The sequence below is a fragment of the Schistocerca gregaria genome, chromosome 3, assembly GCF_023897955.1.
Source record: "Schistocerca gregaria isolate iqSchGreg1 chromosome 3, iqSchGreg1.2, whole genome shotgun sequence".
NCBI lineage: Eukaryota > Metazoa > Arthropoda > Insecta > Orthoptera > Acrididae > Schistocerca > Schistocerca gregaria.
The window spans coordinates 553816272-553829871 of record NC_064922.1 but is presented as its reverse complement, the minus strand read 5'-3'; the positions used below and the strand labels follow the sequence as shown (position 1 = coordinate 553829871).

At 39.1% G+C, this 13600-nt stretch overlaps 1 protein-coding gene across 1 annotated transcript in view; it reads left to right on the top strand.

Moving 5' to 3' along the window:
* Positions 1-13600, top strand: part of LOC126354267 (putative protein-lysine deacylase ABHD14B) — a 57998-nt gene that overhangs the window by 25691 nt on the left and 18707 nt on the right. The window contains exon 4 of the mRNA XM_050003801.1: positions 12496-12719. Within this exon, the coding sequence (XP_049859758.1) occupies positions 12496-12719 (224 nt within the window). The remainder of the gene's footprint in view (positions 1-12495; positions 12720-13600) is intronic.

Below are 13600 nucleotides of genomic sequence, written 5' to 3'. Positions count from 1 at the left end.
CTGAAGGGGGCTAAGTTTTTCTCAATCATGGACATGTACTTGGGGCATTGGCAAATCAAAGTAGATGAGGCTGATCGTGAGAAAACTGCATTCATCACCCCTGAGGGCCTGTATGAGTTTAAGGTAATGCTGTTTGGTTTGCGTAATGCACCAGCAACTTTTGAATGAATGATGGATAATCTTCTGAGGCACCTGAAGTGGACGATGTGTCTTTGTTATTTAGATGCCATTATATTGTTCTTGGAGACATTTGATGAACACATAAAAAGACTGAGGGCCGTTCTTAACTATCTTCAACAAGCCGGACGGAAACTTAATCCAAGGAAGTGTCTCTTTGGAGCAAAAGAAATCAAAATATGTGGGCACCTTGTGTCAAACGAAGGTGTGCGGCCAGACCCAGAAAAGGTGAGAGCTATAATGGAATTTCCTATTCCTAAAAGTATTAGAGACGTGAGAAGCTTCCTCAGATTGTGTTATTACCGTCGTTTTATCAAAGCAAGGTGACTCCAAGAGTTGTTAAAAGCTGATGATAAATTTATCTGGGATGGTGCTCAACAAGATTCTTTTGATGGGCTGCAAAAAGCTCTGTCAACTGACCCTGTACTTGGTCTGTATGATGAGAGAGCACCTACAGAACTACACACAGATGCCAGTGGGTATGGGATCGGTGCTGTTCTGGTGCAGATTTTGGATGGAAGAGAGAAGGTTATATCCTATGCTTCTAGGACACATACAAAAGCTGAGAGAAGCTACTCAACTACTGAAAGAGGATGTCTTGCTGTGATCTGGGCCATGTGCAAATTTCGACAATATCTTAATGTATGGCCATTCACAGCTGTTACAGACCATCATTCACTTTGTTGGTTGACAGGTCTTAAGGATCCAATAGGACGACTCACCAGGTGGGCACTACATCTTCAAGAGTACCATAGTGTACAAAAGTGGAAGGAAACACCAAGATGCCGACTGTCTCTCAAGAAACCCTGTACAAGACCATCAAGACTTTGATGAAGATAGTGACTGTCTGGCTGCACTCCAGGATCTCTGTGCTGAACAGAAGAAGGATGCCAAGATATCTCAAATTATGGTTGCCTTAAATTGATCAGAGGATGTGAAAGGACTATATAAGGTATCTAATGGATTACTTTGCAAGAAAACATTGATCTGTTGAAAAGAGGTGGCTACCAGTGATTCCTAAACACATGCACTTAGATGTTTTACAGAAATTCCATGACACATCTGAGGCCAGACATTTAGGATTTATTAAGACATACGACAGGATCCGCAAGAGATTTTTATGGCCAGGTTTATTTAGGAGTGTCCGTCACTGTGTGTCACACTGTTGATAGTGCCAGAGGAGAAAGGCAGTTCCTCAGAAACCACCTGGCCAACTCATACCAATTCCACCAGCCAAAACTCCTTTCCAGCCTATTGGGATTGACGTCGTCGGACGATTTTTGCCATCTGCTAGTGGCTATTGATGGATTATTATTTGGACTGATTATCTGATGCGCTATGCCATTACAAATGCCGTGAAAACAGCTGAAACATTTGAGGTAGCCAAATTCATTGCAGAAGACATTGTATTAAAACATGGTGCTCCAATGTCATTAATTACAGATCAAGGGAAAGTTTTTCAATCGAATCTTGTGACAGAGATAAATTGTCATTGCAACATTACTCATCACATGACAACTGCCTACCATTGCAAGTTAATGGGATTACTGAATGCCTTAACAAGACCTTGGCCAGCATGCTATCTATGTTCATCATTGTTGAGTAGAGCAACTGGGATGAGGTACTACCTTTTTTGATGTTTGCCTACAACACCGCCAAACAAAACACCACTAGAATTACGCCATTTTTACTGGTGCATGGGCTGAGGTGATGACGACGATGGACACTGTGTTTCCGTTACATACTGATGACGTGGACAACAACTACATTGGCCAAGTGTTAACCAAAGCTGGGGAAGCTCAGCAGTTAACTCGACTCCACATGCAGGCTCAAGAAAATGATTGCCAAAGGTATGACACGAGCCACCGCCCTGTTGTCTACTAGCCTGGTGACCTCGTCTGGATCTTCACTTCTGTTCGGAAGGTTGGGCTCTCTGAGATGCTCCTCAGATGCTACTTTGGACCTTATAAGGTTGTAAGACAGTTGTCTGATGTTACAAGTGAAGTTGAAGATTTTGACCCTGATACAAGATGACGAAAGGTCAGAGATACGGTCCACCTCCTTTGAATGGAGCTCTATAAGGATCCTGCAACCCAGGATAAATTCAAAGCTCCAGCAGCAATCAACAAGTGGAAAGGTAATAAAGAACGTAGTGGCAAAGGAATTTCTAAGATGATCACTGCCAGGGCAAACATCAGTCATCAGGAGTTGGAGTATGCAGGACCGATGACTCGTTCCCGGACTAGGAGGACGTAACACCGAGACACTGTTCTCTTAAGGAGGGAGGAGTGTCGCAGAAGAAGCCAAGTAGCGCAATCGCTGTAGTGTAGTGGCTATGATACTAGAGTGTTGTATGGAGGGTCGTGCATTCAAAACTCACCTGAACTGAAAAATTTTATTTTCTATATTCGGTTCGAGTGCATTCTAAAAGTATCCACAAATGGCAAGAATCATTGTACTGGAATGTTCTGTAGCTGTATATATACAGTATGTGCTCTGGCCGGAGGCAATTTGCTCTGCACTCTTGTACGTGCAAGTGCTGAATAAACCTTCATTAAGTGAAGTTAGAGTTCATCATCATCTACTTACACCATCTTCTACATGGCAGTATGGTTACATTCTGAACATTTCTAAGTTTTTAATTTTTTGTTTTGTTTTTGTAATTACAAAAAGAAAAAAAAAGATTTACATATGGGAGTTGGTAATTTATATACACCACCTTTTACATATTACAGTAATAGAAATCCTTCTGCAGACTAGGAGGAGTTGTTAAGGAGAAACTTCCTCAGTTTATCAGATTTTACTTTGCTGTCTGTCAGTCTTTTTATGTCACTGTGTAGGTGATAAAGAATTTTTGTTTCGGCGTTATACATCCCATTTTGTGCTAAAGATAACCTTAATGTGGAGTAATGGATGTCATTTTTACTTATGGTATTGTAATTAAGTACTTCATTATTCCTTTTCAACTTTAGTGTGTTATTTATAACAAACTGCACGAGGGAATAAATATACTGTGAAGCAGCAGTCAGAATGCCCAACTCCTTAAACTGATATCTACCAGATGATCATGAGTGAGAACCACATGTTATTCATACAGCACGTGTCTGTGCAATGAAGACTTTCTTTTTTAAAGATGAGTTTCCCAGAATATTATTTGATACGACATTATTGAATGAAAGTTGGTTGGTTGTTTGGAGAAGGAGACCATACAGCGTGGTCATCGGTCTCATCGGATTAGGGAAGGATGGGGAAGGAAGTTGGCCGTGCCCTTTCAGAGAAACCATCCCAGCATTTGCCTGGAGTGATTTAGGGAAATCACGGAAAACCTAAATCAGGATAGCCAGACGTGGGATTGAACCATCGTCCTCCCGAATGCGAGATTGAATGAAAGTATGCAAGCTATATGAAATTACTAATTTGTCTCTTCCCAAGCTTTGCAATGATTCTATGCACAAATGTGTCTGAACTAAGTTGTGTTAGGAGTTCCAAAATGTGTTATTTTCCAGTTTAAATTCTCATCAATATGGACTCCTAAGAATTCTGAAGTTTCCACCCTATTTATTATTCCCTTATCATGTATTACACTTATTGCTGGTGTAGTACCTCTAGATGTGCAGAACTGAATATGTTATGTGTTTTAAAATTGAGGATGTGACCCTTCACAGAAAACAAGTCAATGATTTTTTTTACTAACTTTGTTTACCATTTCTTCTGTTTCTTTATGTATGCTTGGATTGATTACAATACTAATGTCATCTGCAGAAAGAAGTAATACTGTTTGTTGTATGTTAGACGGAAGCTCACTTACATATATGAGCTAGAGATAGGGGATCCGCTCCTGAACTGATTCATAGAGTTGAATCTTTCAAAGGAGTGAACAATCAGTGATTCAGAAAAAAAGAACGGTAGCTCCAAACGTTTCCCACAGCAAAGAGAGAGAGAGAGAGAGAGAGAGACGGAGCATATCAGTGGGGCCTCTGCTGGTCAGAGCACACTGCACGCCACACAACACAGCCAGCACCGGCCTCTGCCCTGCTACTACCTTGGCTGCCTGCATTGTGCAGTGCCCCATTGGATTTTGTGTTTCACATATGCCATGCCGTCTCAGTGCTTCCTCTGCCACGTGGAGTGTCCGGCTTAGCTTAACTTAGCATCGCACTCCGTTGGTGATCATTTCATTCGCATATCCTGCCCTCTGGGCAGTTGATGCGATTAACAGGACAGAGAGCCTCCTAGTGGAGAACATAAGAACTACTTGCAACTACCTGTTCGCAAGAGAACAGACGATTTGTATTGGAGCGGGTGACTGGTGGCCGTTCACCGCTCCCCCCATCCTCGGAACTCGCCCGCTCAACGCTCATCCCACCGTTCTCGACTCTAGCCAGAGTGTTGAGCAAAGCAACTCAGGTGTCAATCTGGTCTCTGTGGTCTTAGCTCACGCAGTAATACAGCTTGCGGCTCGACCTGCTTGACTCAGCGCCTCTGCATCGGAGTTCGTCTCTACTGGATATTGTTCTTCGTAGTAATACCGCTATGTATATTACATTATTATGTTATGTATACATCATTTATTTTTATTTGTTTAAACTGATCAGTTTAGGTTCCTGACGACTCCTCTTACTATACGATTTTTATTATGGACACTCGAATTTACGGTTTAATTACGAGCAAAATGTGATACACCAATATTTTCCTTGTTTTATTCTGCGTAAGGCTATATGCAGCACTTAAGTCTTACAGTCAAATTTATATATGTTTTTTTCTTATTCTGGTCCAGATTTTGCGATTTTAGGCGTCTTCAGAAGGAAACATTTACTTTAAAAATATATGGCTTGCTATGTATTTGTATGAGGTTAATGAAATTTTAATACATTATAGCCAAATACGTTGTTAATGTAAATCTCAAGTTACAACATTTTCCGATCACCCAAAAAACTACGATAGTGCAAAATAAATCAATAATCAAAAACTTTGTCATATCGTGGAAATTTCAATAGACAATACAAAATGCTTACTCATTATCTGTGTTACTTCAAAATAGCATCAAATAAGATCAAAATACAGGTATATTACTGGAATAAACCAAGTTTAAAGGGCAATGTGCATTCCATTTATTTTCTATTGTGAATGAGTGGTGAGTCATGAAAAAGAGCTAGTTCATTTCAGGGAGTGAACAGTTCTGATCCGATCTCTGAAAAGAACAGTTTTGCCCATCTGTAATATGAGCAACAGGAGTGGACCTAAGAGTCAACCTTGGGGAACCCCATATGTGATTTCTCTGTAATCATAAATATATCCGTGCACTATATTGCTTGAATTGCTAAGTACAATTTTCTGCATTTCATTGGTGAGATATGATAGCACCTATTGATTCACTGTACCATCAATCGCATAAAATGTCTATTTATCTAGGAGAATACTGTGATCCACATAGTCAGATGCCTTAGAGAAGTCACAGAAAGTACAACCAGTGCCATTTTATTGTTTAATGCTTATAAAACCTGGGAGTGAATGCGTAAATTGCATTCTCAGTAGAGAAACCCTTCTGAAACCCAAACTGTGATTTGCTGACGATACCATTGTAGCTAAGGTGAGATACTGTTCTAGAATCACCGTCTCGAGAATTTCAGCGAATGGTGCTGGCAGTGAAGCAGGTCAGTATTTATAAACGACTCTCGTATTGCCTTTCTTAAAGAGGGGTTTAACAATGGCATATTTCAGTCTCTCTGACAAAATGCCTTGAGTTAGCGATGTGTTACATATTTTGTTTAAGACTGGGCTTATTACATGGAAGTAAATCTTTAGTACTTTACTGGAAACACCATCAAAAGTAGGTGAAACGTTATTTTTGAGAGAATGTATAATTTTCTTAATTCAAGAAGGAGTAGTTGGTGACCCATTTATATGTTTGAATTTTATGAAAGTTTTGCTCTTGAACTGTTTGTCCTATGCTTTCTTCTGCATTTAAGAAATGATTATTAAATGCATTTGCTACCTGTGACTCGTTTGTAGCCATTCCATTCAGTTCAGTAGTGATGTTGTCTTGTTCTGTGGCTGGTTGTCCTGTCTCTCGTTTCACTACATTCTATTAGCCTTAAGTCTGTTGTCAGAAGTACTGATTTCTGACATTATGTGCATGTTCCTTGATTTTTAATAACCTTTCTTAGGAATTTTGAGTAGTTTTTGTAGTGTATAGCTACTGCAGGATTCCTACTTGGTCTTGGCGAAAGATACATTTCCCTTTTCCTTTCAATGATACTTTAATCACTCCAGTGATCCATGGCTTTTTACATGGCTTTTGGTGTCTTTTCTGATTAGCTGAAGCGGAAAGCTATTTTCAAATAATGATATGAATTTATTGTGGAATAGATAAAAATTTCACATTTGCATATGATTCATTATGAATTACATGCCATGTCATCTCCTGTAAACTATTCTTGAAGCATTTGTCATAGAGTCATCAATTACTCTTAACAGATTTCCACTGAAGAGTATCCATACTGTAAGGCACAGTGTTATTTATCTTAACTAAATATACATCATGATCAGATGATGCATTTATTGCTGTGTAAACTGTTATTTTCTTGCTTTGAGCTTCATCAAAGAAAATATTATCAATTAGGTTCCTTCATTCCTTATCCACCCATATTTGAGATCAAATTGCAGGATCCACGTTGTTTGTTCTACACAAGTCTAAGCTAACATGGTCTAGCCTGTCTGTAAATAAATTAAACAATGGAAATTCTGGATGGAAATTACATAATATTAGTAAACAAATTAATATATTCGTGTTTCTGGCCTGCTATCCATGTTGCATTAGACTGGATGCTGATTGCTGTGTCTGACTTGGATAACTGATCAAAGTGTACTGTAAAAATTAGTGGTTCATGATCTGCTGGTGCACCACTAACAAGTCTGACATCACACATATCTGTAGAAAAATTAGCTGTAACATTATCCAAGTAGGCATGTACTTGAGGACAATATTATGGAAATGGAAGAGGATGTAGATGAAGATGAAATGGGAGATACGATACTGCGTGAAGAGTTTGACAGAGCACTGAAAGACACGAGTTGAAACAAGGCCCCGGTAGTAGACAACATTCCATTAGAACTACTGACAGCCTTGGGAGAGCCAGTCCTGACAAAATTCTACCATCTGGTGAGCAAGATGTATGAGACAGGCAAAATACCCTCAGACTTCAAGAAGAATATAATAATACCAATCCCAAAGAAAGCAGATGTGAAAATTACCGAACTATCAGTTTAACAAGTCACAGCTGCAAAATACTAACACGAATTCTTTACAGACGAATGGAAAAACTGGTATAAGCTGAGCTCGGGGAAGATCAGTTTAGATTCCATAGAAATGTTGGAACATGTGAGCCAATACCCGACCCTACAACTTATCTTAGAAGAAAGATTAAGGAAAGGCAAACCTATGTTTCTAGTATTTGTAGGCTTAGAGAAAGCTTTTGACAATGTTGACTGGAATACTGTCTTTCAAATTCTGAATGTGACAGGGGTAAAATACAGGGAGCAAAAGGCTATTTACAATTTGTACAGAAACCAGATGGCAGTTAAACCAGATGGCAGTTATAAGAGTCGAGGGACATGAAAGGGAAGCAGTGGTTGGGAAGGGAGTCAGACAGGGTTGTAGCCTCTCCTCGATGCCATTCAATCTGTATATTGAGCAAGCAGTAAAGGAAACAAAAGAAAAGTTCGGAGTAGGCATTAAAATCCATGGAGAAGAAATAAAAAATTTGAGGTTCGCCGATGACATTGTAATTCTGTCAGAGACAGCAAAGGACTTGCAAGAGCAGTTGAACGGAATGAACATTGTCTTGAAAGGAGGGTATAAGATGAACATCAACAAAAGCAAAACGAGGATAATGGAATTTAGTTGAATTAAGTCAGGTGATGCTGTGGTAATTAGATTAGCAAATGAGACACTTAAAGTAGTAAAGGATTTTTGCTATTTGGGGAGCAAAATAACTGATGATGGTCGAAGTAGAGAAGATACAAAACATAGACTGGCAATGTCAAGGAAAGCATTTCCGAAGAAGAGAAATTTGTTAACATCAAGTGTTGATATATGTGTCTGGAAGTTGTTTCTGAAAGTATTTGTATGGAGTGTACCCATGTATGGAAGTGAAACATGGACGATAAATAGTTTAGACAAATAGAGAATAGAAGCTTTTGAAATGTTAGATGGGTAGATCACATAACTAGTGAGGAGGTATTGAATTGAATTGGGGAGAAGAGGAGTTTGTGGCACAACGTGACTAGAAGAAGGGATCAGTTGGTAGGACATGTTCTGGGGCATCAAGGGATCACCAATTTAGTACTGGAGGGCAGCGTGGAGGGTAAAAATCGTAGAGGGAGACCAAGAGATGAATACATTAAGCAGATTCAGAAGGATGTAGGTTGCAGTAAGTACTGGGAGACGAAGAAGCTTGCACAGGATAGGGTAGCATGGAGGGCTGCATCAAACCAGTCTCAGGACTGAAGACCGCAACAACAACAACAACAACATCAACAACAACAACAACAACAACAAGTAGAGTTACATTGTCAATACTTTTACAATGAGCATATTTTCTGCTCAATGCATATTCTATGAAGTAAATGTAATTCCTAAGGGTTTTATGATTCATGGAAGGGTTATTTCAGCTTCAGTTTGCAATAACAATCCAGGATAAAACATATCCAACTTCTAAGCTAGTTAATTCTAGGTGAAAAATTAAACTTTTGATGATTACCACCATCATCTTTGTCAGCGACGACTGGCTGTCATGGCTTGTGCTGTGGTGGACTTGTGTAGCCCATGGACAGCTTCTCATTGGTTGGCATATGTCGTTATGCTGTCATGGATGATGTTAAAGTCTGTGCTGGTGACACCACCACTGTCATAGGAGTGCAAACAATTTGGCAAATTGCTCTATTTATTCTCTGCATCGAAACCTTCCTTCCAGTCACTGCTAAGATTATTTCCGGTCTTGAAGTTGTTCCCAGGGACAAAAATTTTGTTTTGCCCAATGGTATTTTGTGTTTCTTTGTGAGACAGTGCTCACCAACTTTTGATTTCTCAAGTTCCCAAATTTTTATGTGGCTTTGACGTTCTGCGCAGCGATCTGAAATTGTGCATATGGACTAATCAGTGTAGTTTCCTCTGCACTCACAAGTGATGATATAAATCCCTGTGTCTGTGAGGATTGTCATTAACTGGGTACAGCATCTTATTTATTTTCTTAGTTTATCAGAAAGTAGGTCTTATTTTTCATCTTTCCAGGTCTGTACCTATTTTGCTAGATGTAGTACCACAGGTTGCAAGGAGCACAATCAGTGGCTTATCACGTGATTGTTCAACATTTTCATTTTATTTTTTCTTGGAGAGCACGACCTTTATATCACATGCTCTGTAGCCATTCATTGGGGCATATAATTCAGATGTTTACTTTCAGACACCAAGTGGTGCTCACAGAAACAGTTTTAGCTTGCTATATCAGTCTATTTTAAATGGGTGTCCTTGAGATTGTATCGCTGAAATTCTGAATGCTGAGATATAAAATCAACTGAGATATAAAATCAGCTTGCATTACACAGAGCGGCCTTGGGCCCCATCTGTCTCACTCAGATTGTAACTAAATTATTATAGCCTGTTACGTTTTATGCTAAAAAGTACTGGTACTTTTCTGTCTTCTTTCTAGGCTATGGTAATATTTGCTTGACTGACTCAGGAGACAAAGCTGCTTTCCTGAAGTTAATAATAGAACAACTAACATTGACTAAACCTATTGTAATTTCCCCTTGAGTGGTGGTTATTCCGTAAGTTTTTCTTTTGTTCAACCAACATATCCTTTTCTCTCCATCTTGACGGTGAACTGGTTATTTCACTCCTTGCTGTTCATGTGGTCAAGTAATAGGTCCAGAGTCAAGAGCTTCAGTGAAATGTGGCCAGTCCGTAAACATGTCATGAAGATAATGATAAAATGAAGATGGTTGAAATGGAACAAAATGCATGTTCCTCAAAACATTCTATCAAGAAATTATTCACTGCTGGAAACTGTGGAGAACCCATAGCCATTCCATCAGTCACTTCATAAAATATGTCATTACCATCTCTTTTTATCTACATGTCTCTCACCACTTGACTGAGAGTGAGTTGGTATGACCACAGCAGCTCATCAAAGAACTGATCACAGCATTGTAATGGCAAAACAGATAAAAAAATTGAATGACTTGCAGTTATGTTAAGAATGGTGTTGTCTAATGGAATGGAACAGAACGTACTGTCATGAAGCCCTCAGACAATAACCTATATGGAAGAACTAATTTTTTCCTGAATAGAGAATTAAATTCACTCTTATACTATGCACTGTGCCTACTGTGGATATTATTAGTGAAATGCAACAGACAGTGATACATCTCACACAGGACATCACTGATGGCGTACAAGTTGTGTCTTAAACATAGCCAAGCCTCCCAAGTGAAACAATAGCAGAGTAGAGACAGAGGAGCTTCCTGCATTGCAAAGAGATAAAGGTCTTATTGTGATTCCAGTTGCGAAGGGAAATACCACTGATGTTCTTTGGAGGACAGTATGTACAAGTGCCTAAAATGGATCCCTACTCTTTCATGCAGCAGAAAAATGGTGGAGTTGCTGAAGAATTTTTGTGTATGGGGTGAAGAACTATACCTCCCAGGTGAAACAAATTATCTCAAATCACAAAGAAGGTGTCTCGTTGACACATATTGATAGAGTCATTGACACACAATGCTAGTGCTGTTGGTCCCCCCAACTACTTGCAGCCAAGTATCTGACCAAGTTAATGACTCCCATAGCTGACTGCTATGAACACCACATTCATTTAGAAAATCAAACAAATTACAGTTGGTCCAGATAATATTTTATTCAGTCTGGATGGACTTTATGTACAAAAGTTAATATGGAAGACACATTGAAAATGTTTGTGAAATGACTGACGGAATAGCTATCAGCTTGCTATTGTCTCAAACTGTTGGCTAACTTCTTTATGGAACATTTCAAGGTACCGGCAGTTTTTAATATCCTTAGTGAGTGCAGAACAACTACATCAATCAGTCCATGTACACCATATCTGACAGCTGTGTAGAATATCAATGGCACATTAAAAGACAAGAACTTGAGAAATCAGGAGCTGCTAATCACAACCTCGTAAATAAATATAAAATTCTGCTTAGTGGAACAAAACTTATTTTTTAGAGTTGTACATGCTGCGGTTCTGTTACTAATGTGGCTGTAGAAATTAGAATGTGTGAGAGCAACTTCAACAGTGAATATAATTTTAGTGGTGCATGGGCAAAAGATCTTGATGCAGAGAAGAAACGGAGAAATTTGCCAAATTGCTTATACTCCTAGCAGCTGTGGAGGCACCAACAGTGCACACTTTGAAACTATCTGTTGCAGCATGCCAATGTAAGCTGACCAGTCAGAAACCATCCTGAAGCTGTAAAATCCACCACAGCAGCAGACAGTGCTCAGTTGCTTGTGGAAAAGGCAATGGTGGTAAATGTCCAAAGTTTAAGGTTTTACGCAGAACTGATATAGGAAGAAGTTCCAGAATGTGTTATTCATTTTCAGTTATTTGCATATCATATAGAATGTATTTCCTTGATGTATAATTTCTATGGTATTCTCTTCATTTTTAGATATGATTTGATGCCCAGCAGCTATATGAAATATTATTCTAAATATTTCACTGAATTTCAATTTCATGACATCAGCTGCAATGGGTATAGATGTATTACCCAGTTGTGATGACATATGAAAATTTGTACCAGGTTCAAGTCCTGGTCAGGCAAAAATTTTCATATCTCACAACTGTGTAATTCATGTATTCCCCACTGCACTGATGTCATGAAATTTGCATTCAGTAAATAATTTGGAAGAATTCTCTTCATTCTCATTTTTTTTATTTATAGTTTTGTTTCTTGGCCACTATTTCTCATAAGAAGGTATTTCTTCTCATTTTTGTTTTGTGTTATTACCGCCTACACCAGGCAATTTTCTCACATTTTTTCCCAACTGATGTCTGTCTATCTTTAGTGCATAAAGTGATTAGTGAAATGTGTACTTATTTTATTTTGTTATATCTCTATAGTAATCTAACAAATAAATTCTTTTTTGTGGCATAGTCTACAATTTACATTGTGTGCTCATTATATTTCTATGCCATTGTATGACATCACATTGTCTCACCCAGATTGTAACTAAATTTTCATGGCTTGTTACATTGTATGCTAAAAAGTACTAGAACTTTTCTGTCTTCTTTCTAGGCTATGGTAATACTCACATGACTTACTCAGGAGACAAAGCTGCTTTCCTGAAATCAATAATAGAAGAACTAACATTGACTAAACCTGTTGTAATTTCCCCTTCTATGAGTGGTGGTTATTCCATAAGTTTTTTGGGAAAATATGCTGACCTCATATCTGGTTATGTGCCTGTAGCTCCAGTGGCCTCAGATTCTGTACCAAAAAGCGTTCTTCAGGATATTGAGGTATGTTTTATGTCTCCCTCTTCCATGAATAACAAAATTGAAAATCACCTTAAAACATCACTTGTTTCTCTTTTAATGTTGTATACTTTTTCCAAGAGTGAAATCATTTCTTGCATAGCTGGTGAAGGCAATTGGAGCTTATATTTTTGGTTAAAAAGTGGAGTAATAAAACATTCACCAACAGATGGTTTTCTAATGACATGTTAGCTTACCAAGCAAAAAACATTAATTTAACCATTTCACAGAGTCTAGTTTCATAAAGATTTATGCATAAGGTACAATGCTCTTTTCTGTTCACATAGTTACAACCAAGGTAAATGATAATGCCAAAACTAATTATACATTACATATTTGTTATAACCTTTAATCACCAATAATTGCGTGGATCTTCAAACACACTCACTTAGAAACAATAGCTGGTTACGTGATAACAACTCAGTATCTCTTATTCGACTGCCATGCCGTGACATGCGGCTGGCGCCGTTCGTAGCTAGGTGGCGCACCCGCGCTCAGCCGAGTTGCGGAGCGCCTCTATCACTATTTGCGCATACTGTCTTGGCGGCACTGTTAAATGTCGTGGCACTGTCACAACACTTTTCTCCCCTTGAAAAAAAAACACTCACTTCCTTGGAGACATGGATGGTGCGTCTTGTGAGGCCCCGAGAAGATCCCGCAGAGAGACACGAGAGTATGGTCGAAAATGTCCAGAACGGAAGCTCGTGCATGGAATGTGCCTTCTGGACGAGATGATGGGTGAAAACTCCGGAGCAGCATCCATAGGTGTCGTGGACCTGGGGGTGTGCTCTAGCGAGATGGGTCCCGGAGAAGGCAGCGTCGCGACTGGGGGCGGTTCTGGCGTACTCAGAAGCGGTAGCGACGTC